This window comes from Aspergillus lucknowensis (genome assembly GCF_044049455.1).
Source record: "Aspergillus lucknowensis strain CBS 449.75 chromosome Unknown BJX67scaffold_9, whole genome shotgun sequence".
Taxonomy (NCBI): domain Eukaryota; kingdom Fungi; phylum Ascomycota; class Eurotiomycetes; order Eurotiales; family Aspergillaceae; genus Aspergillus; species Aspergillus lucknowensis.
Genome location: NW_027263553.1, coordinates 409,555 through 431,720, shown reverse-complemented (window position 1 = coordinate 431,720; position 22,166 = coordinate 409,555). Strand labels below are relative to the sequence as shown.

The 22,166-nt window shown below is 54.4% G+C and overlaps 10 protein-coding genes across 10 annotated transcripts; 3 read left to right on the top strand and 7 right to left on the bottom strand.

The window, feature by feature from the left end:
• Positions 1–171: 171 nt before the first annotated feature.
• On the top strand, positions 172–1,071 carry BJX67DRAFT_347595 (lysozyme). Its single transcript, XM_071028559.1, has 2 exons — positions 172–384; positions 435–1,071. The coding sequence occupies exons 1-2, from the start codon at positions 250–252 to the stop codon at positions 948–950; spliced, it is 651 nt and encodes a 216-aa protein (XP_070888547.1). The 5' UTR covers positions 172–249; the 3' UTR covers positions 951–1,071.
• Positions 1,072–1,104: 33 nt separating this feature from the next.
• On the top strand, positions 1,105–2,249 carry BJX67DRAFT_392093 (uncharacterized protein; the record flags this gene model as incomplete). Its single annotated transcript, XM_071034892.1, has 3 exons — positions 1,105–1,330; positions 1,427–1,790; positions 1,856–2,249. The coding sequence occupies 3 exons, from the start codon at positions 1,105–1,107 to the stop codon at positions 2,202–2,204; spliced, it is 939 nt and encodes a 312-aa protein (XP_070888546.1). The 3' UTR covers positions 2,205–2,249.
• On the bottom strand, positions 2,223–3,568 carry BJX67DRAFT_347593 (uncharacterized protein). Its single transcript, XM_071028558.1, has one exon. It carries the CDS (start codon positions 3,502–3,504, stop codon positions 2,296–2,298), a length of 1,209 nt encoding a protein of 402 aa, XP_070888545.1. The 5' UTR covers positions 3,505–3,568; the 3' UTR covers positions 2,223–2,295.
• A 349-nt stretch (positions 3,569–3,917) lies between these two features.
• On the bottom strand, positions 3,918–7,313 carry BJX67DRAFT_347590 (sodium:neurotransmitter symporter family protein). Its single transcript, XM_071028557.1, has 2 exons — positions 5,055–7,313; positions 3,918–4,981 (listed from the first exon to the last, which is right to left on the bottom strand). The coding sequence occupies exons 1-2, from the start codon at positions 6,642–6,644 to the stop codon at positions 4,586–4,588; spliced, it is 1,986 nt and encodes a 661-aa protein (XP_070888544.1). The 5' UTR covers positions 6,645–7,313; the 3' UTR covers positions 3,918–4,585.
• Positions 7,314–8,116: 803 nt separating this feature from the next.
• BJX67DRAFT_379113 (phosphoenolpyruvate synthase) lies at positions 8,117–10,537 on the top strand (the record flags this gene model as incomplete). The annotated part of the gene is made up of 1 exon (XM_071032500.1): positions 8,117–10,537. One exon carries the CDS (start codon positions 8,117–8,119, stop codon positions 10,535–10,537), a length of 2,421 nt encoding a protein of 806 aa, XP_070888543.1.
• A 36-nt stretch (positions 10,538–10,573) lies between these two features.
• BJX67DRAFT_333008 (lactate/malate dehydrogenase family protein) lies at positions 10,574–11,787 on the bottom strand. The gene is made up of 3 exons (XM_071027533.1): positions 11,405–11,787; positions 11,118–11,347; positions 10,574–11,048 (listed from the first exon to the last, which is right to left on the bottom strand). Exons 1-3 carry the CDS (start codon positions 11,664–11,666, stop codon positions 10,611–10,613), a joined length of 930 nt encoding a protein of 309 aa, XP_070888542.1. The 5' UTR covers positions 11,667–11,787; the 3' UTR covers positions 10,574–10,610.
• A 167-nt stretch (positions 11,788–11,954) lies between these two features.
• BJX67DRAFT_347586 (Con-6 family protein) lies at positions 11,955–12,966 on the bottom strand. The gene is made up of 3 exons (XM_071028556.1): positions 12,843–12,966; positions 12,558–12,770; positions 11,955–12,502 (listed from the first exon to the last, which is right to left on the bottom strand). Exons 1-3 carry the CDS (start codon positions 12,905–12,907, stop codon positions 12,316–12,318), a joined length of 465 nt encoding a protein of 154 aa, XP_070888541.1. The 5' UTR covers positions 12,908–12,966; the 3' UTR covers positions 11,955–12,315.
• BJX67DRAFT_392085 (cytochrome P450/oxidoreductase) lies at positions 12,803–16,048 on the bottom strand (the record flags this gene model as incomplete). The annotated part of the gene is made up of 2 exons (XM_071034891.1): positions 12,803–15,398; positions 16,025–16,048. The coding sequence occupies 2 exons, from the start codon at positions 16,046–16,048 to the stop codon at positions 13,212–13,214; spliced, it is 2,211 nt and encodes a 736-aa protein (XP_070888540.1). The 3' UTR covers positions 12,803–13,211.
• Positions 16,049–17,624: 1,576 nt separating this feature from the next.
• On the bottom strand, positions 17,625–20,253 carry BJX67DRAFT_347583 (general substrate transporter). Its single transcript, XM_071028555.1, has 5 exons — positions 19,648–20,253; positions 19,119–19,594; positions 18,687–19,048; positions 18,183–18,637; positions 17,625–18,130 (listed from the first exon to the last, which is right to left on the bottom strand). The coding sequence occupies exons 1-5, from the start codon at positions 19,728–19,730 to the stop codon at positions 17,839–17,841; spliced, it is 1,668 nt and encodes a 555-aa protein (XP_070888539.1). The 5' UTR covers positions 19,731–20,253; the 3' UTR covers positions 17,625–17,838.
• On the bottom strand, positions 20,090–21,152 carry BJX67DRAFT_379108 (uncharacterized protein; the record flags this gene model as incomplete). Its single annotated transcript, XM_071032499.1, has 3 exons — positions 20,090–20,186; positions 20,611–20,820; positions 20,989–21,152. The coding sequence occupies 3 exons, from the start codon at positions 21,150–21,152 to the stop codon at positions 20,090–20,092; spliced, it is 471 nt and encodes a 156-aa protein (XP_070888538.1).
• Between the last annotated feature and the right edge of the window lie 1,014 nt (positions 21,153–22,166).

Sequence of the window (22,166 nt, the reverse complement as noted above, 5' to 3'; positions counted from 1 at the left end):
CTTGAATGCCTCCTTCTGACAGGCCCTTGCCTGTGTCGCCGTGGGTCTGCATCCAAATATAACTGAGATCGACACGATCGTCGGTTGAGGAACGATTTTACGAGGGCTGCGCGAAGACCAATTCAGGGGAGAATCACCGAGCTTTCGAGATGAGGGAATTGATTCATTGTCTCTTGTATAAAGAGAGCGCCGATCCGGTGAGATCGCAACTCATCTAGACATCACCCCAACTGCACTCTCTCCATCAACATGAAGGCCATCTCTCTCCTCGCCCTCCCCAGCCTTGCGCTCGGCGCCCTGCAGGGGTTCGACATCTCCAACTGGCAGCCCAGCGTCGACTACCAGGCTGCCTATGACTCCGGCGCCCGCTTCGTCATGATCAAGGTACCTCCCATTCACTGACACTCTCATCTCTGCACAGACTAACGACCCAGGCCACCGAGAGCACGAACTACGTCGACACCGTCTTCAACACCCACTACACCGGCGCCACCGAGGCCGGCCTTATCCGCGGTGGGTACCACTTCGCCCGCCCCGACGACAGCTCCGGCGCCGAGCAGGCGAAGTACTTCCTCAAGCACGGCGGCGGCTGGACCAGCGACGGCATCACCCTCCCCGGCATGATCGACCTCGAAGCCGGCTGCTACGGCCTGTCCGCGTCCGAGATGGTCTCGTGGATCAAGGACTTCGGCGAGACCTACAAGGACGAGGTTGGCCGGTACCCGATGATCTACACCAGCACCAGCTGGTGGACCTCCTGCACCGGAAACGACGACGGCTTCGGCGACTACCCGCTTGTCGTTGCGCGCTGGGCGTCCTCGGTCGGAACCCTCCCTGCGGGCTGGGACGAGCAGACCTCGTGGCAGTACAGCGACTCGTACGAGTACGGTGGCGATGCGCAGTACTGGAATGGCGACGAGGATGACTTGGTTGCCTTCGCGACCAACTAGATGTGTGCTGGGATTCTCCAAGAATGCAATTTGTATATAGAGGCACGTCATTGGAGTCCAGTGCGGGGCCTCCTTTTGCCCCTCAATCACCAAGTTAAATAATCTGAGAGCTTCTTCTTCTTCTCCCCAAACTTCCCCGATAGTCTCAAGCAAGATGTCCAAATCCAACCTCCTCATCTTCGGCGCAACGGGCGCAATCGGCTCGTACATCACCGCCGAAATCGTCCACGCGCGCGCCTCTTTCAACCGCATCGCCGTCTTCACCAGCCCATCCACCCTCTCCGCAAAGGCCGAGCAGCTCAGCGCCCTCCGCGAGGAAGGCGTCGAAATTATCACAGGCGATGTTACCAAGAAGGATGACGTCGTGAAGGCTTTCGAAGGTTACCCTCCCCGCCCCCCTTACCTGTTCCCTTCGCTACTGTCCCTCGACCCAACAACCCCCAAAATCGATCATCATATTAACAAAATACTTCCAGGAATCGACACGATCATCTCCGCCCTCGGCCGCGGCGTGATAGCCGCCCAGATCCCGCTCGTGCAATGGGCCGACTCAACCCCCAACATCAAACGCTTCCTGCCCTCTGAGTACGGGACCGATATCGAGTATGGCCCGTCCTCGGCCGATGAAAAGCCGCACCAGCAGAAACTCAAGGTGCGCGCTGCACTCCAGCAAACGAAGGATCTCGAGTACGCATACGTAGTTACGGGGCCGTATGCAGATGTCCCCTTCTTCCTGGGAGCGGCTGCGAATCCGCGCGGGGGCACCTTCGATGTTAAGGGCAGAAGGGCGGTTTTGCTTGGGGATGGTAAGGGGCGGGTTAGTCTTAGTGATTGTTCGGAGTATGTCGTTTCCCCTGCGTATTTCTTCTTTCTTGGTATTGGGATGCTAATAATGGGGACGACAGTGTCGGCAAGTTTGTCGTACACGCGCTGACGCACTGGGAGTGCGCCAAGGGCCGCGCGCTGAAGCTGAACTCATTCACTGCGACACCTGAGGAGATTCTCGCGGAGTTTGAGAGGCAGACTGGCGACAAGTGGGCGGTTGAATATATCTCCCTCGAGCAGTTGAAGGCGTTCGAAGCGGAGGCTTGGGAGAAGAGCCAGCCCGATGCGACGAGTCTGACGCTGCAGAGGATCTGGACGGAGGGCGGCACACTATACGACCGTCGCGACAATGAGGATATCGGTGCCGGGGATACTGTGTCCCTGGCTGGGGCTGTTCAGAAGGCAATTCGCGCTCAGTTAGCGAGGTAGACATGCGTCAACACCGAGATACATTGATAAGAATGGTCTATTAGTTCTATCCCGTCTAGTGGTATGTTAATATACACTTATATACATCAGCTTACTTGGTCCACTTCCACGTGGAATTGCGATGGATGTGGTACTCTTTGCTGTCAATCGCCTTCTTGATCCCCCACAGCCCTCCAAGCGGCCAGATGGAGCGCATCCTGCGACTCCACGACTCCTGCCTCTCTCTCCGATCAGCCTCGACATCGATCTTGACCTTGTCGTAGACGCTCGGTAGCGTCGTCGCGTTGTACTTCCGACGCAGGCCATCATACCACTCCCGGTCATACATGCCCCAGAACTCCTCCTCGCCATAGTACGTATGCGCATAGAACCACTTCATCCCACCGAGTTCGCGTAGTCGATGCTCCAACTCCCGGTTCGCATCCACAAACGTCTCCCGACCTTTCGGCCCAAACCCCCAAACACCGATATTCAGCATCTGGTCCGCCGTAAACCCAGGACTCTCGACAGCCGAATGCGGATGGAAAGTCGGCGCTGGCGACTGCTTCAGCGGACACAGCCACAGCGGCCAAATCCCCAGCTTCTCACTCGTATAGTCGATAAACGCCTCGGCGTTCTTGTACGGCAGCGCCAGATCCTGAATCACAAACCGGCTCGACTCCCCGCTCGCATGCAGCGCCTTGTACAGCATCCGCGTGTGCAAAAAGTCATCCAGGAACCACCGCGTCACCCTCGCAAACGGGAAATGGAAGTAATGGAACGCTGCACGCCCAACCCAGAACCCGCCGCGGTCATACCGGAACAGATACTCCGCCAGCGGGATGTAGTCCGTCACGGGATCCCCGCGCCCGCCGCCCGCCGCCTCGCGCGTCTTATCGCGCACATGTAAATAGAACCAGGGGTCCCAGGCGCGACTGAAGGTCTGGACTTTCGCGGTGTCCGGCACATCGTCAGTCATTTCGCCGGAGACGACGACGCCGTGGTCCGGGGAGAAGAGGATCCCGTCGACGTAGTCGTTCCGGTCGTTGAGAGTCTCCGCGTGCACGGAGGTAATCGACTCCCCGACGCTCCGGTACGGGTGGTACGTCGCCTTGACGAACTTCTTCGCCTCGATGAGCTGCAGCTCCATGAGCGTCGTGACACCGAGCGTGCCCACCGCGCCCGCGGCACCCCTAAACAGATCCCCGTGCGCGTTCCCGCGTCCCCCAGAATCAGAATCAGACGCAGACGTGGCCGTGGCCGTGGCCATGGCCACATCGGGATTCTCAACACGCACAACCTCCCCATCGGCAAGCACCATCTCCACGAAATTCACCGTGCGATCAAAAAACCCATACCGAAAACTACTACTCTCCCCCGCGGTCCCCGCAAACCCCCCTCCCGCCGTGATCCCAGGAAACTCCATGACAACCGGCGGAACAAGGCCATGCTTCAGCGTCGCCTCGACAAGCCGGTCCATGGGCACATTGGGCTCGACGAGGGCCGTGCGCTTGTGCGGGTCGACGTGGAGTACATGGCGGAGGGCGGAGATGTCGACCTCGGCTCTGTTGCGGCGGAGGATCGGGCGCGTGCTGTTTGTGGAGCCGTGGGCGATGCGGAAGGGTTCGCGGCGGTCGTAGAAGGCGCGGATGGTGCGGGCGATCTGGGCGACGGCCGACTTGTGGCGGTCGAGGGGCATTGCTGTTCTCCTTCACCTGTCTGTGTCTGGGGAGAGCTGGTGAGACGCGATGGATTTTTGCGGCGATGAAGGTGCTTAGTCAGCGCATGCCGGGGGTGGAGGACAGAACATACTAGTATATTGGCCATTACTGGTTAAATGTATTTCGGGTAAGTAAATCTAGCATCTTCATGCAGAAATTTGCAGTTGGAATATGTCCTTCTGCCCAATTGGACGACAGGAAGGGTGATGGTGCGCTGGATGAGCCTTGCGTTGTGCAACGCCAACTCGCTAAAACAGCAGCCCCTCGCCTTCACAAACCATGGAATGTTGCAGCATTGGAGCTCGATTTCATACCCCTTGGCGTTACCCTTTCAGTGTCTTTGCTTGTTCCCCCCAGAAGGTTTCTCGGTCAACACACTGCCACCGTTGCTCTTCTCGTTCCAGCTCCTCGAACCTAAAAGAATAGATATATATTTTAACTATGGACTCATGCATGGCGTTCCAGAGACGTCGAAGAGATCAACTATCTAGAAAACAGGATCCACCCAGAGCTCTGAAAAGTGCTCAATCCAGCTTGTTCGGATCCTAGCCTACTGGAAGATAGATACACGCCTGAGCGAAACGGGTCTGAAAACCACCGACGGCAATCACTCTGTCACATTAGGAATAATCTGCCGCAACGACGCCAAATAACATGGCACTAAAACCTCAATCCAGAAAACTACAGCTTCACAGCCTTGACAGCCTTCTCCTCCGCAGTCTCCCGCGGCGCCTCCTCACTCTCCGGCCTCTCAAAGACGGGAATCGCCTCGCCCTGCGTCAACTCCGCAATAACCTTCTTCCCCTCCCCCACGCGATCCGGCGGGATAAAAACGTCGTAATACCGAGGCATCACGAAGCCGAGCAGGATGAGAAGCAGGATGATATGCGCGACGATGAACCCGGTGATCATGAGCGGGTCGTAGCGCAGCGTGTGGAATTCCGGGTACGCGAAGCTGAAGATGATGCAGAGGACTGGGGCGCAGACGTAGCGCAGCAGGACGGGCCAGATGCTCGGGATGCGCCAGTTGTTTTCGCCGCCGATGATGCCGTTGAGGTCGCGGCGGATTTGGTTACCCTAGACATTGGTTAGATTGTATGTATGTAATGAAATGAAATGATGGGTTTAGGAGAAGAGAGGGGCTGGATACTGAATAAGCAGCAAGCCACCAGAACCTGCTGAGATAGGGGTTTCGTCCCCATATACTTGGGGCGGGCTTGCTGGGTGTGTCGGCAATGAAGATCGCGACGATGGAGAAGACAATGAAGACGCCGAAGCCAGCTCCTGCGCCGATACCGGGATCTTCCCTGCCGTGTGCGACGGATACACCGACAATCTGTCCGCCGAAGTAGGCGAAGTTATACACAGTGAATGCCGGCAGCCCGGTTTGCTCGACTACATCCTTCCAGCGGTACACGGTGCTGGCGCTCACGACCTCAGACCAGACGACGAAGATCAGACAGATGTTGTTGATCCAGCGGTCGATTCCGTCGAGGAGGTAGAATCCGAACTCCGTGCAGTAGGGGATACACATGAGGAAGGAGATGAGGGTGAGGGTTGTCACGATGATCGGCCGCGAGACCTTGAGGCCGGAGTCGACGATCAGCGTCGCGACGGCGTCGAGCATGACGAAGGCTGATGAGAACCCCAGCACGACGAGGGTGAAGAAGAGAAGGATAGCCCACCAATTGGAGCCTGGCATGTGCAGCACCGCCTCAGGAAGAGTCAAGAACCCGACAACAAAGGCTCCAAGTCGCTCTCCGTCTTGCGGCCACCGCTTGAGGTATCCAACGACGCCGAAGACGGCAAAGGCCGCGAAGTTCTCGAAGAGCACGTTACTCCCGCAGATCAGAAGGGCGTCCATGACGGCATTGGAGTGTTTCGAGTTGTATGAGGCGTAGGATGTGAAATACCCGAATCCGATGCCGGTCGAGAAGAAGACCTGTCCCACAGCTGTCTGCCAGACTGTCCCTGAAGCAAGCTGTCCGCCTCTCCACGTCGCCCAGAGCAGCCTCACGCCTTCACTCGCGCCCTCGAGAGAAAGAGACCGTCCGACGAAGATGATGGTCGTCACGATGGGAAGTCCCATAGTCCAGTAGACGACACGACCGGTCAAGCCCACGCCACGGAAGATAGAAATCCAGATCAGGAACCAGATGAATGCGCTCCATCCCACTGTCTCTCCCAGCACACCAACCCCGGGGTATTCAGTGTACGCGACCACCTCCTTGTTGTCGCCGGATAAACTCCCGAAAACAGGGTCTACATTATGAATAACATCGCCCATGTAGAACTGCTCGATCCTGTTCTCCCACGGCAGCGGACTGCGGAACGAGTTCCGGAAGTAGTTCATAATCCAGGCCAGGTTAACAGTGAAGTACTGCGTGACGATGAAGCTGACCAGGATCGGACCCATTCCCACACCCTTCAGTCGGCGGTTGATATTGTTGAATGCGATGACCGTTCCTCCACGATACGCCTGGCCGATCGCGATCTCGAGAACCAAGGCAGGAATGGCGACGAAGAAGACGGCCAGAAGGTACGGGATGAACCACTGTAGGCCGTAGTTATTGTACACGACAGACGGATACCGAATCAGGTTTCCCTGGCCCGCGCAGCCTCCCATCGCCGCGAGGAGGAACGCCGCGCGCGAAGGCCACTGGTCGCGGCCATCTTCTGATTTCTGCGGCGGAGGGGCGAGCCAGCTCGCTGCCTTCCTGAGATACTGGACCAGGACCATGGCGAATCCAGGTCAAAAAGAGAGGGAAGCACGAATACAGCACAGCGTTGCCGAGCTCATGCGGTGGAGAGAGAGAACAGAGGGCCCAGGATTGCAACAGGGTGTCCGAAATCCAAATTCTCCCCCATATCCTGCTTGACAGGGCAGGCGCACGTTTTCAAAGGGGGTTACGCACGCCAAGACGAGGAGTTCCATCCCGATCTCCTCGTGGAGTGTCAGTGCATGGCTCTGGCCTCTCACGCTCGTGCCCTTAATTGCCCGGGTGGGGATCCCAGTGAGGGCAGACTCGGCGGCCCGCTAACTCGGGGGCACCGAGCTTCTGGTGGTGAAAACTCTGCATTGATGGGAAGGCAGAGTCTCGCAAGGGCGCAAGGGCCTCCTTATTGCTTTTTCGATCTCCAACCATCTGTCAGGCAGTCGACACGAACTGGGCAATTTCTTCGGCGGCGGGTATCCGACGTTCGACACTGAGTTCCGCCCGCTCGGAGATGTCCGGTGGCCTGCCAAGACCGGCCAAGAAATGCCAAGTAGTGTCGCCATGGCGTCATAATTCTGCAAGGCTGTGCAGATGCTCCCCTTGATCGAGACGCTGGAAGCATGCATCAATAGTGGGTGACCGGGACTGTGGTTTGATGCGGATTTGACCCTTGCCGCGTCCTGCGGTGTCGCGTGAAGCGTTTCTCTGTCTGAAGAGATGCGGATTTATGTAACTCACCTTGCCGATGGCCAACGCCTGGCGGGAACGGCGCAGTAGGTATTTGGACCGGGAATTTGTCAAGCGTCTTTTCTGCGAGGCCTTTCTTAATGGATGGACGCATCTCAAGGTGTATGAGTGATCAGTAGCCAAAGTCCTATGACCGACCGTGTCTTCGGAGAGTCACGGACTGGGGAGAAATCTCAACGACGCCGCCCTTCGTTTCTTGAAATCTACGAGATTGACGGCAATGAGATAAACTTCAACAGGCGGTCCTACTTTACTTTCTTGATTTGACTCTTCGTTGACCGGAGGATCTGGAGATGCGGGGCGAAATTTGAGGCCGGTCCCAGCGATGCACGTTTCTGGGGGTAAATGGATTCCCTTACCCAAGGAATTTGGGAAACTGGATCGATAATTAGAACTAGGGACCGTGATCGAGGCAATCCCCGGTGGGAATGGGGTGAAGACTATGGCCACAAGGACGGGCTTTCGTCGGCCGACTCATCTACGACTCGGTTTCGGAGTGATGACAGATCCGTGTTTGGTATGTGATAATCTACTTTTAGATTTGGTGGTGCTATGGATCAGTGCCCCGGAGTATCTAACCACCAGGTGGTGTGCTTCGAGGGCATACTGCGGTTCTGCCAATCAACCACCGAACCCTAATTGCGGGACCAAGTACAACAACGCAGTGAAACTCCATTCCGAAATAAAATAACAAGTAAGAAGAAGCTGTTTCCTCGCCTACGCTTCAGCAACAGAAACTTCTAACACAATGCACGAAACGAAACTAGTCCGCAACTTCAAAGACATCCGACGCAGCGATGGCGCCCTCGTCGGCGGAAAGAACGCCTCCCTGGGCGAGATGATAAGTACACTCACGAACAAAGGAATCGCCATCCCGCCTGGGTTCGCGACAACCTCACACGCTTACTGGCAGTACCTCGACGCCAATGCGATCCGGGAGAAGATGGCCGACCTCATCGCCGAATGGCAAACGGGGAAAGCGACTCTCTCGGAAACTGGGGATGCCATACGCAAGCTGTTCCTGCGAGGTACATGGCCGAAAGAGGTAGACACCGCTATCAGGGCCGCATATAGGGATCTCTCAAGAGCTGTTGGCGCCGCCGATTGCTTGGGTGTTGCGGTGCGCTCGAGCGCAACGGCGGAGGACTTGCCGGATGCTAGCTTTGCAGGGCAACTAGAGTCCTATTTGAACATCTCAGGGGAAGACGCTGTCCTACAAGCCTGTCGGCGATGCTACGCGTCGCTGTTCACGGATCGCGCGATAAGTTATCGGCAGACGAAGGGTTTTGACCATAGCAGTATTGCGCTATCTGTCGGCGTGCAGATGATGGTACGTTCGGATACGAGTGGTTCTGGAGTGATGTTTTCCATCGATACGGAGAGTGGCTTCGACAAGGTGGTGCTCATCAATGCGGCTTGGGGGCTTGGGGAGAATGTCGTACAGGGGACTGTCAATCCGGACGAGTACCAGGTGTTCAAGCCGCTTCTGGGCGAGGCTAGTCTCGTCCCAATCCTCGAGAAGAAACGCGGAGAGAAGGAGATGAAGATGATTTACGCCTCGCCTGCTCCTCTGAATGCTGCTACCGGTAGTCCCAATGCTGCTCCGACAACACGCAACGTTCCAACCTCCAGAGCTGAGCGCAGCGCCTTCGTGCTGAGTGACGAGGAGATACTACGCCTGGCGCGGTGGGCATGCACGATCGAAAAGCACTACGGCTGTCCCATGGACATGGAATGGGCCAAGGACGGCGTGACAGGGAAGCTATTCATTGTCCAGGCGAGGCCAGAAACGGTGCACTCACGTCGGGACGCAGCTGAAGCTGCCGTGTTCAAGACCTACAAGGTTGAGGGCCACAAAGGCCGCGTGCTGTCAAAAGGGCTTTCTATTGGGGATGCCGCCGTGGCCGGTCGTATCTGCCTGATCGAGTCGGCTAAGGATATCGGCCGGTTCATCGACGGTTCGATCCTGGTGACGCGAGTCACTGATCCCGACTGGGTGCCTATAATGAGACGCGCGGCCGCCATCATCACAGACCACGGTGGCCGCACGTCCCATGCTGCCATAATTAGTCGCGAGCTCGGTCTGCCGGCGGTTGTGGGCACTGGCGATGCTACATACGTGCTGCACACCGGACAGGATGTTACCGTGTCGTGCGCTGAAGGCGACAACGGGTTTGTCTACGATGGAGTCTCCAAGATTGTTACGGACACTGTCGACCCAACAGGTCTGCCATCTGGAGAAACAGAGGTCATGCTGAATCTCGCCAACCCGGCAGCGGCGTTCCGCTGGTGGCGCCTTCCAGCGGACGGGATCGGCCTCGCTCGCATGGAGTTTGTCGTGACGAACGCGATCCAAGTCCACCCTATGGCGCTCGTGCACTTCGACCAGCTGCAGGATCCCATCGACAAAGAGCGCATTGCCGTACGAACGGCGGGCTACAAGGACAAGGCGGAGTACTTCGTAGACAAGTTGGCGCATGGTTTTGCCGCCTTATGCGCAGCGGTATACCCTAAACCGGCCATTCTGCGTCTCAGCGACTTCAAGACCAACGAGTACGCAAACCTCATTGGTGGTGCGCAATTCGAGCCGGAGGAAGATAACCCCATGCTCGGGTTCCGTGGTGCGTCCAGGTACTACTCCCCACGCTATAAGGAGGGGTTTGCACTGGAATGCCGCGCGATCAAGCGGTTACGCGAGGAAATTGGCTTCACGAATGCCATTGTAATGGTTCCTTTCTGCAGAACCGTTGGAGAGGCTAAGAAGGTTCTCGATGCCATGGCCGAGAACGGCCTCCGTCGCGGTGAGAACGGGCTGAAGGTCTACGTGATGTGCGAGATCCCTTCGAACGTCATCCTGGCCGAGCTGTTTGCAGAGCACTTTGACGGCTTCTCCATCGGGTCGAACGACCTGACGCAGTTGACTCTGGGAATCGACCGTGACTCGGAAGAGCTGGCTGATCTATTCAACGAACAGGACAAGGCCGTCAAGTGGATGATCCAGCACGTTATCAGGATCTGTCGCAGCAAGGGATGCAAAGTGGGCATTTGTGGACAGGCGCCGAGTGACCATCCAGAGTTTGCACGGTTTCTGGCTGAGGCTGGCATCAATTCTATATCTGTAAGTCCGGACAGTTTTGTGTCGGTTAAGAGGAATATCGCTCTCCGCTAGTTAGGCTGGGATAAGTGGCTGTACATCCCTGCGAACAGTGTATGTTGTATGAATCAATTTACTGTTCCTAACCCTAATACTGCTCCTGAACCCTCTTGAACGTCTCTCTCAGAACCCTCGCGGACTCAACAATCCTCTCCTCCTCCTCCTTGCTCAACGGCATAGGAATGCTCCTCATAACCCCCTCCCTCCCCAGCACAACCGGGAAACTAAGGCAACACCCAAACCTCTCCTGGAAATGGCTGATGGGCCTCACATTGCGTTTATCACGCACAATCGACGCACAGATACTGGACACGATCGCCCCAATCCCGAACGGCATCGCCCCTTTTGCCCGTACAATATTCTGCGAGCGATGCTTGCACTCCTTGGCGAGTCTTTCTTCGTCAACGCTGTTTGGAGCCAATGCTTTCTGCATCGGGACGCCCCCAATCGCGGCGCAGGACCACGCGGCGACCTGGGATTCGCCGTGCACGCCGAGGACGTACAGGTCCAGGGAGTTTGCGGCGATCTGGGGAGACTACGTTAGCTTGTGAGCTGTAGAGTAATCAAGGTACTCAGTATATCATGGGACTCATACTCGAGCGTTCTCTGCAACGAGGCCGCGAAGCCGCTCAGAGTCTAAGAAGGTGCCAGACCCTATGACCTGCGAGGCCGGGAGTCCCGAGAGCTCCTTCGCGAGCGAAGTCAGGAGATCTACCGGGTTCGCGACAACGAGGAGGATAGTCTCGGGGCGGAACGGCTTCATTTCGTTCACAATGCTCCGTAGGATTCCTGTGTTGTGGTATAGATGCTCTGAACTCGTCTGGCCTGTATCGCGTCAGCTAACAGGCAGCCATGCGCTTATTCCATAACTGAGATAGATACCATAAGAATACTTAGAACCAGCGGTAATAACAACAATATCACACTCTCTCGCCTCCTGGTGTGTAGCGGCCCGGACATGCGTGCTGCTCCCACACGTGTATGCTACGTCCGCAAGATCGCGCACCTGTCCGTCTCGCCGTTCTGCCTTGACGTCGACGAGGTAGAGCTCCGCGGCGATGGAGCTGAGGATGATGGCGTATGCGGCTGCGGCGCCGACTTGGCCGACGCCGATTATTGCGATTCGATATGTGGGCTTATTCATATTTCCGTCTCGAGTGTATACACGGGATCATAGGAAGTGCGTAAAACGGCTTGAATCGCGAGGCTACTCTGGTAGAAATGCCTTTTACTTGTTAGCTGTTACGAGTCTCAGGGTAATGGCGCGCGCCCGATGTAGTCTGATCCCCCAGTTCCATTCACTCGAGAACTATACGTCACTGGAGCTCGCGGCGTGGCGTGATCGATCAGAGGCTCTATTATGACGCTTCTGGATTACCCACAGAGCGCCTCTATTGGGCCTACGAGAATCAGCATGTGTGCTGGGCTACTCTTGGAAGTTCGATACATCTCATACTGCTTGCGTTAGGAGACGCGAGAGAAGGGACACGGTGGTCACTTGGTAAACAACACCAGACCGTACCTTGATCAGCAATATGTAGAGCTATCGAAATACAAATTGCAGTAGAAGTCCATAATACTCATAATTTCCAGCTCTTCATTGTTTGCTGCTGTTGCCATCCCCTCTCACAATGCTATCGTCAAAATCCAAACACTCAGATTTGCACACCCAGCACATAAAGCCATTTAGAACTACTCCTCGGGCTCGTCATATCCCATCTTCCGCAGCTTCTCAGCAGCCCTGTGATGTCCCTCCTCACTGACACGGGGGTTATGTTCAGCCCTAGGTATCGTCAGTCCGCATCCGCCAAATCCGCTAGGAGCACCCACGCTCTCAATCCAGCGGCCACCCTCACTGGACTCTTCTGCTTCTCCTGCTGACGATACAGCTCCTGACGCGCCTCCTCATCCTCCATTTCCTTCAACATCTGCCGCGCATGCTCCTTTCCCTCTGCCGAGACGAGCGGGTTATCAATTGCCCTAGTCGTGATTAACTACCTCGCTCAACCCTCTAGAAGATTCTGACGGAGCTTACGCTTTATATCCACGCGCGGAATTAATTCTCTCCTGCGGCGAGAGATGTCGCGGGTGAGCCTCAGGGACAGAAGCACGGTGGCGGTGATACTCTGCGTGGTGCGCGCCACCTTCAGCGTGCAGCTCAACGCGTGCTTCTTCCTCGTTCAGCTTGTCGAGCATTTCTCTCGCGTGTTGTTTGGCCTCGTCGTGGACGTGCGGGTTGTGCAGGGCTCTGTGCGTTCTACGTATTAGCTTTTGGACTCGCACTCTGTGCCCTAAACAAAACAGCTAACTGAGAGCGTACGCTTTGTAGCCGCGGGCGGCATTGATGCGGCCCTCGGGGGTGTCTGGGATTTCGTGGGAGGACATGACGATGTATAACGTTGTTCGTGGATCAATGAAGAGATATGAGAGATGAGTATGAAGCGACTACAATTCTTAGGAGACTTTAGTCTCGAAGAGCCCGTCGATGATGTATATGACGTCAAGCATTGCCGACATGTCTCCTGACAGGGGTCGTGCATACCACCCGCAGACCCAGACTCTGTTTTTTGATCACGCTGCGGATCTAGAACCCTACTCCCTTCGGTTCCGCGGTCGCACTTTGAACCTTAACGTCGGCGTGTTGTTATACCACATTATGATCCATATACAGTCCTCCGAATCAACGTGATCACCAAAGGTCCAAGACCAACTTATCGCCCATACAACGAGAAACGCAGGGCATCATAACACGATTCTCGCTCCTCTCCTCTGCCGACAAGACTGAGTCTCGATGCTCAGGCTCTCCTTCGAGGACTTGTACCTCACATGTGCCACACGTGCCCTTGGAGCAAGTTGACATGATCCCACATCCATTCTGGTTCAGAACCTCGAGAAGCGTTTGCTCAGTAGAAACCGTCAGAATTCCCCCGCTACGGTTAAGAACCACGTCAAAAGATCGATTAGGTAGGAATGTCTGGGTTGTAGATGCTTGGAACCTCTCTAGCCGTAGCTTAACCGCCGGGTTCAATCTGCACGCACCTTCCACGGCTGAGAGGAGTCGCTCGGGGCCACAGCAGTATACTTGGGTTGGCTCGTGCTGCTGGTTGACAAAGTGATCAACGTCGAACCTCTTTCCCTCATCACTGGCCCATATCTCAACTGGATGCTCACAGACAAGGTCGTCGTAATAAGCCATTGTCACTCTTGAGCGCCCGAGATATATCAATTTGTAAACTGCACCCTCACGTTTGGCCTCCGTCAGCATCGGCATGATGGGCGTAATGCCTATCCCGCCTGCAATGAACACATATCGTTGGCTCTTCTGCATTCGGAAGTGATTCCTTGGTCCTCTAACTGTCAAGTCTGAACCTTCTTGTAGATTCTCGTGAAACCATATCGAGCCGCCGGATCCACCGTCCTCCTTCCGTATAGCTACTTTGTATGTGCGGGTATCTTGGGGATCGGAGCAGAGAGAATACTGGCGGAAGCCGTTGGGACTCGAGATGTCGATATGTGCACCGGCTTCCCAGCCAGGAAACTGCGTCGAGGATTTCGGACGCAGCGTGACCTCCAGCACTTCGCTTGTTAGCAGCATCAGTCCCTGCACAACCGTTGGAATACTCTCATTTACTTGCCGCGCACCTGTAATCCTCGCCAGGGCCCTGATATCGGTGATGCGCAGCTCCTTCGGCGGATCCCACGCCACAACTACCCCCTCGATTCCACGACTCGGCCCTATTTTCCCATATCGGATCTCTTCATACTGCGTAACGAGTCGAAGATTTGGGAGTCGTTCTCGTAGTACCCGCATCTCTATCTTTAACAGTAACCGAGCCATCGGCGCCCCAAGACAAGCATGAATCCCGCGACCAAACCCTAGGTGCTGTTTGGAGAATTTCCGCTTAAGCTGGAGTTCCCCTGGACATTCGAAAACACGGGGGTCTCGACTACCAGAGTTATAAGCGAGGAAGATCCGGTCTTCTGGGTAGAGAGTGCGGGATCCGAGTTTTGTCTCCGCTTTGACGAGTCGATGCATCCCCGTTATCGCGGACTCGTAGCGGAGGAGTTCCTCTATGGCTGTGGATACAGATTGCTCGTTTGTAGTCGCCTCCTCCCACAGATTATGATGCAACAGGTGGGAAAGACCCATCGACAGAAGACTCGTCGTCGTTTCGTGGCCGGCAAGCAACAACCCCGGAATCATAGCGAGGTGTTCAAAGTCCGTCATCTCCACAGAGCCACTGTCTCGCTGATCCCAGATATGGCTGATCAAATCGGCCCGTCGGTCGTGCTTGCGCTGTTGGATGACACGCGCAACATAGTCATGGAGGTCGAGGACGTCCTGGACCTTCTGCTCCACGGTCAAGTCGTCTGTTCCTGCGATACCTCCAAATAATGCGAGACACCGACCAATCCACCTCCATTTCGTCGCATCCAAACCTGCCACGGTGATTATGAGTTTTAGCGGCAGCGGTAGGGCAAAGTTCGACTTGATCTCTACTTCCCCCTTCTCAACAAACTGGTCGATCAGCTCGTGTGCGAGCTCTCGCATTAAGGGCTTAAAGCGCTCCAGCTTTCGCGGCATGAAGAACCCACTCATACTTGCACGGAGTCGGTCGTGGTCTGGGTTGTCCCAGCCAAGTAGGGTTCCTCCTTCGGGAACCCTCCCGGCGAAGATCGGCTTGATAACATCTGGAAACTCGGGGACGGTGACGCCTTTCGAGGCGAACGATTCAGGGTGATCTAAGACGTAGAGAATATCGTCGTATCGAGAAACGACATAGGCACCGAACACCTTGCTGAATTCGATGTCATCCTTTGCTCGTTCCTGTTCTAGGTCTGTAAATAGCTTCTCGGGTCTGCTGAATGGACAGCCCTGTGCCGCATCCATGTCGAGTGTCAACTAAATTGTGTTTCCTATTCATCTGTCCCGTGGTGGTTTGGGGCAGAGTGAATAGAGCATCGATTGAAGTAGATCGATGCCCACCGGCAGGACCATGTGTATGTCGGAGAAGTGGGGGTGAAAGTGGGCATCTTCATATCCATCCAGAATGTGGACATGTGGAGGGGCCCGATCCGATTTCACTGGGAGACGAACCCATCCACTCAAACAAGGCAGGGCCAGGAGTTCGCTATTCACGACTCCTGTCGAGAAGCTGATGAGGGGGATGACGCAGACCGTGTTTGGAACGCATTAGGTGCCTCAGGGATGATATATGCCGCGTTCCTAGACGGGTTTCCAAACCACAAGCCATTGTTGCGTAATTGAAGAGCCTTTAGTTTCTTTGTTTCAGAAGTTGCTGTGGGCAGATACGTCCCAATCCTGTGCTGCAGAATAATTGCACCAAAAGACACATGACAAGCCGTGATGAGCTGAAGAAGAGCATATATGTTGTAAACATCGATTTTGACTACAGTTGGCTCCAAAATTAGCTCGAAGAGATTGTCCAAGTAGCCTGTGGCTAAATACAGCTTCTTCTGACAGCATAAATCCCTACTAACCGACCTAGTGCATCGACCAGCCATTGTTGAAGCCTCAGGATTACAAACCTGTTGGTACCGATACTCGAGTATTATTGGCAAGATGGATTTGAGAACAAGCGAATCGAGTCGCTCGGATAGAAGCGCAAGGACATGGGTCTTCGATATTCACCTATTCTTCGCGGATTCGGTTTCGTCTCTGTCTTGGGCACTGTGCCAGTATTGCGACAGGCGTATTTATTATACATATACATATCGTTGTTTTAGTAGTGAGACGCGACTGTAAACATCAGCGTGCTAAAGCAGAAAATAAAACAGTACAGTACCTCGATGTCAGTAACAACAGCTTGCAGCATGACTATCTAAACATTCAAATCCAAGATTAAAGCTATTATCACCAAACCAGTGCCCTCAGTGTCCTGCCATTGGAAGATAAACGCAGGCGTCCGCGTCTCTCGATCCAGGAGATGGACGAGGACCTAACCACACGCGCAAGACAGTGTCGGAAAATTTCTATTTCACAACCCAATCAACCAACATTTCTCCCGATTCTTTTTCGTTTTCTCCGTCTCGTCTCCGTTCACCCGCAGCCGAATCCGCCCTGCTGGTGCCGAGATTGGCTCCTCCACGCCAAGCGCTTGGCACCTCGTCCGCTGGGCTGGGCAGACTGGGGGTCAGGTGCGGGTTGACCGCATGAGGAAACCCCGAGGTAAGACCAAGAGTTCTGCCAAGCGGACCTTTGTGACAAGGCGAATGAGACGGTGGTCGAAGGATTGGGAGGATGGAGATGGTTTGATGAGGCTGTGTGTCGGATCCAGTGAGATGCAGGGAAAGGCACGGAAGGAATGGGTTGGGTGTGGGAGATTTGATATGATCCAGCAGAGGGCTGCGTTCTTGCGTCATAGCAAGAATAAAATGTGGATTATTGAGGTTCTCTGTTGTCGCGGGCTTCGTGAAAGGGGGCCCGAGATGAAAGGGATTCCAGGTGCCTGGGCGGTTAATAATGAATACTACACAGAGTTCCTTCGAAGGCAAGACCCGTCAATTAAGGAAGTCGAGCCGTCCGAGACATGGACGCTTTCTCCTCACAGCACAGCCAACGAGTTGTTCGAGCCGCTCGCCTTAACCACAGGTCGCAACAGCCACACCCGGCGCCACAGTGCTTGGTCTTCCTGGCCTGGTGTTGACCATGCTTACCGTGCTTAGTGTTGCGCCCCCAATGTCTATTTGGACGAAGCTGGCAAGGGTTTTGCCGCTTTCTGTAAGCCGACACCGAGTCTCGCTGGTTATTCCCCGCTGTTGAGGAGTTAGAAATTATTATTCGTATCCAAGTTCGTGGCCCTGGGGGTTTCTCTCAAGAACCTCTTTGGGACATTTTAGGGCGATCGCTTTGACTGACACCGACGATCGCGTTGATTGACAGACAGCCGCATCGATTGACATGGTCCATGTGGCATCGCCTGCATTTCAACGGCTGTCATATCCGCCTGACTGTCGCTCGGATCAGGGATTGTGATCGAGATTGGGCAGTGGCATAATCGAGGTGATGCCGCTGTTTGTGGGTCGCACATGGCTGCTGACTGCATTTATAGGAGTACGAATATCGGGAGAAATATGGGCGTTTTGGTAAAATTTTCTTGAGCTCTCTATTAAGCCTCTAAGCAACCCGTCTAGAGCTCTAGCAACACAAAGCAGAGAGGTACAGTCTTCTGCAACAAGAAAGGGAAAAAAGAAAAGAAAAAGATCGTGCAAACCACCTGGTCCAGCACGGCGGGTATAAAAATTACCATCTCACGCATCTCATCCCATCCAGATCATCAACCTTCGCAGACGATTTACTCAACTCGAGTGTCACTGCCCTTGATCTCCTGCGACTCATTGGTGCTATCCTCGCTCTCAAACTTGGCACCGCCAGCTTGGACCACGGCGCTCTCGCGCCGGATCGCCTCCTCGAGGAACTCCGGCTTGAGTTCACCGTGCTTGTCGTACCGGTACGGCTCTTTGATTGAGTAAGTGACCGCATTGAAGATGTTTGTGGACTTCTTAAAGATAGCATCCATTTCCTCGAGCGAACGGTACCGGGTCTCGGGGAAGAAGAAGTAGACGGTGGGGAAGATAAAGGCGTTACTAGTGTTGTCAGCTAGGTGATCGAGTAACTCGGTCAGGGAGGGGGTCTTACATAACCGCAAAGATGATGTAGGTCTTGTATCCAATATTTGCGAAGGAAACAGGGGTGATCATGACGACCATGAAGTTGAAGATCCAATTCGCAGAGGTTGAGAGGGCGTTGGTCGGAGCACGGATTCGCAGCGGCACGATTTCAGCAGGGTAAAGCCAGGTCATACCCAACCAACCGATGGCGAAGAAAGTGTTGAAGACGAACAGGAAGACAGCCTGTCCGATACCAGCTTGGCTGTCGCCGAGGTGGACTAAGCGGTAGTTGGTACCAGCCAGAACGGCCATGGAAAGGGACATTCCCGCCGCGCCAAAAAGCATCAATGGGCGACGTCCAACCTTTTCGATAATGTAGATCGGTATGAAGGCGGCCATGAGGTACTCGGTGCCGTTGCAGGCAGCCAACAACTTCGGAGTGTTGCCGGAACCAAGACCAATCTCAGCGTAGAGGGAAGGGGCCTAGGCGCTTTAGCAAGGAACGGAGAACAATGAATGAGACGCTACTCACGTAGTAAGTAATCAAGTTAATGCCGGAGATCTGCTGGAACATCTGGTTGATGTAGGCGAGAGCGACACGATGGAATTCACGGTACTCGCTCATATCGAATAGACTCCTATATGAACCCTTGGACATTTCCTTGACTGTTTCCTGAATTGACTTGAACTCGTTGATAATGTACGGATCATCGCGAGACTTCTCATTCAGAAGTTCAAGAATCTCGTATGCTTCATCGTACCGCCCCTGCATGACAAGCCAACGGGGGGATTCCGGCAGGTTCAGGATAGAAGTGAAGATGACCACGGCAAACACGATTTGGAAAGCAATCGGGAAGCGCCAGGCGACCTCCTGGTGTGGAATGAAGGAGAAGGCTATGCGGTATGGATCAGTAAATGTACTCTTTGCGCTCCTCCTCCAGCGGGCATTGGAGGTGCCACTCACCATAGTTAATCCAATAACTCAGCGTAATACCGGCGGTGATCAGCATACCCTCAATCATGACCAGCTTTCCACGATCGTGCGCTTTCGAGGACTCCGACTGCCAAGTAGGGACTGTACTCGTGTTCATTCCGTTGCCGATGCCAGTGACAATTCGACCAACGATCCATTGGGGCAGGCTGTACGATGTGCATTGCAAAATCGCACCGCAGGTCATGGTCATGCAGCCGCAGAAAATCGTCCTCCGTCGACCCAGCGGGTTTCCAATGAAGATAGTCAGGATAGCACCAATGAAACATCCAAGGTTGTAAGACGCGACAGCAATTCCCTGGTTCAAACTCTGCTGGGACTTGCATCCCGGTTCCAATTCTCCATTCGGAAGTCGGGGGCAAGTGTTCTCGTCAATCTCCGGGAAGTACTTGATGAACGACTCCAGGTCGAGAAGACCGCCCGTCACACCCTGGTCATAACCGAAGAGACTGTGTGATAAGTCAGTTGCAAATAGCTTTCCACTCTCTGGCGCAGCACGTACAGAAAATCAAGACTGCCGAGAGAACTGATCGCCAGGTTGAGGCTTCTGCCTCGCCAGCCGAAGAACTTCGGAAACCCGAACATGTCGACTCTCTAAGCAATCGACGGAGAATGAAAAGTTGGATTTGCAGCGCGGGAGACTCAGGGAGGTGACGAGCAGCAGCATCTTTAACTGGGAGCTTCTGGCAGCTCTCGGATGGACAAAAACGGTAATCCGGGCCCCCAACCTGAATCCTCCAGCACATGGAGAGGCCAAGAGACCGGGGGGGTGGTCAGCGGGGATGGGGGCCACGTTCCCTTGGCAGGCGTCAATGCCCAGTACCTCCATCTCGCTTCGGGAAATAAAGGCGCTCCGGATGCTGAGAGGTGCAAGAGGCTTGCTTGGCGACCCACTGAAGGATGGGAAGACAGCTCTTGATTTTTTGAAAATGAGCTCGCATGTCTCAGAGACTTCCAGGGCTCATCGTCGTAGCCTTCATTGCTGAGTAAATTCGAGCAGCGTGCAGCGTGTTCCGGAGTGTCATGCCATGCTTCGACGCCCTATATGCCTCTGTCAGCCGCGGACGCCCCGAACCTGGACAATCGCTGATCCCGTGGCGCACCAGACAACGATGGCGTTCCTGGCGCGTCAAGCTGCGCTTCCTTGAACGGAATGACAACAGTGGCTGAGACGCCAAGCAGCCACTGCCTGGGGAACGACAAACCCGGCAAGATTCGGAAGCTGCGGCCAAAGATTCCGATGAACCACAGACGTGCGAGATAGGTCGAATCAAACACCACATTACAACTGCCACCATACTTAACCTCAACGCTAACATGATTTACAAGTGGGACCAATTGTGCAAGCAAGAAGGCTCTCTTTTTCCCTTCAAGATTGTCAATGGCCTCAAATTACCTGCTTGACTTTCCCCGCCCTGCCTTGACTTTCTCCCCATCTATCCTCCCACAATCTCGCCCAACATACCGCCAGCCCATAGGCGCGCCGCCCATCCCCCACCGGCTCTTCATCTCCGCTAGCGTCACCGGGTGGACAAGCTCGTAAAGTTCCAGTACAGGGTATCCATACTTAGACTGCTTCAACCCGGCATTGAATTCCGCGTTGCCTATACCGAAGGGCTCAGCTGGCACGTCGCCAGGGGTATGTCGTATTGAATCTGGGATAACCGCGATATGTCTGGGAATGTATCAGTATAAGGATAAAGCGAGGGAGGAGCATCGAAAGACAGGTATGAACAGGGAAGTAGATAGGTAAAAGGTAACACACGTAATAGACGCCCGACCCCCGCCGCCATCGCCCGTCTCCTAAAACCACAATCGTGTAACCCCATCACGCAGTCGGTACTTGCAGTACTCGTGGCTCTTCTGCTGGCTGACAATGTTGGCCAGGTGCATTGGCTTGATGGACATAAGCACATCGGTTAACATGCGATCGGAGGCGGTTGGACCGGCCGACTTGGACGTGGACTTGGGCTTGGCTGGCGGCGGCTTCTTAGATTCCAAAGCCATCACTGTTCCCGTCCCGTTAGCCAACGTGGCAGCTGAAGACCGATATAAGGCCTTCCCGATGGCAGACATTAGCCATGTTGTTGTTCAGTGAGTGCCATCCAAGCCGATTCTCTTGCATCCTCTCTCTTTTGGGTTTAGAATGGCTGCCCACGGTGCTGATAATCTACCCAAGACTTTCTGACAGCCGACTGGACTCGATCATGCAGTCCATTGCGGGAGTTCCGTACAGTTTCAACAAGCCTTGGCCGTTCTGGTTCTTCATCGGCAAGATCATGTCGAAAGCCTTTTTTGATGACGAAGAACAACTTGAATGGCTGAATGCTGTTCGGGTCCGACCCGGGAATTCATTGTATTCACTAATACCCAGAAGAAAAAGCGGGGCTTAGAGAAATCGACCTCAACTATCTGGAGTCTCAGATTTGGAAGATCTGAAGTTATTTTGGAAACCAGCGCCAGGAATTATCTGCCAGAAAGTCCAAGACTGTGAGTGGATCATAATGTTCATTTTGAAATACATCATACACATCTTTTCTGGCTTGACTTGCTGATTTTCTTCGCAAATAGGGTTGGATTTTTCATCAAAACAGGCAGCAGAAGGTGCTCCCCCTTGATAAATACATGCAGACAGCTCTACACGGAACCGAGTTTGAGTACTCATTCAAGTCGGTGTGGTGCGCTTGAAGAAGGCAAGATGTGCAGATCGGCACCAGTTACATAGCAAAACGCATTGCAGACATGTCGAACTATCTATTTTCTGTAGTCGCAGGCAGATCAGCACCAGTAAATATTCAGCCACGCCAGTAAGGTCATCATAGAGCGTAATGTGGTCAGCGGAATCCTCGCCGTCTTCCTTCTCTTGCAGACACGTGTCTTCTGGTAGACCTTCGCCATTCTCCGATAGAAGAGCTGAAAGGCACTTTGCTGACCTTAGCGCTTACGAACAGAATGCCCAACCCTGCAATCCCTCAAACACAGTTACCTAGGATGAAACCCCCTATTCTGGAGCTCCAAGGC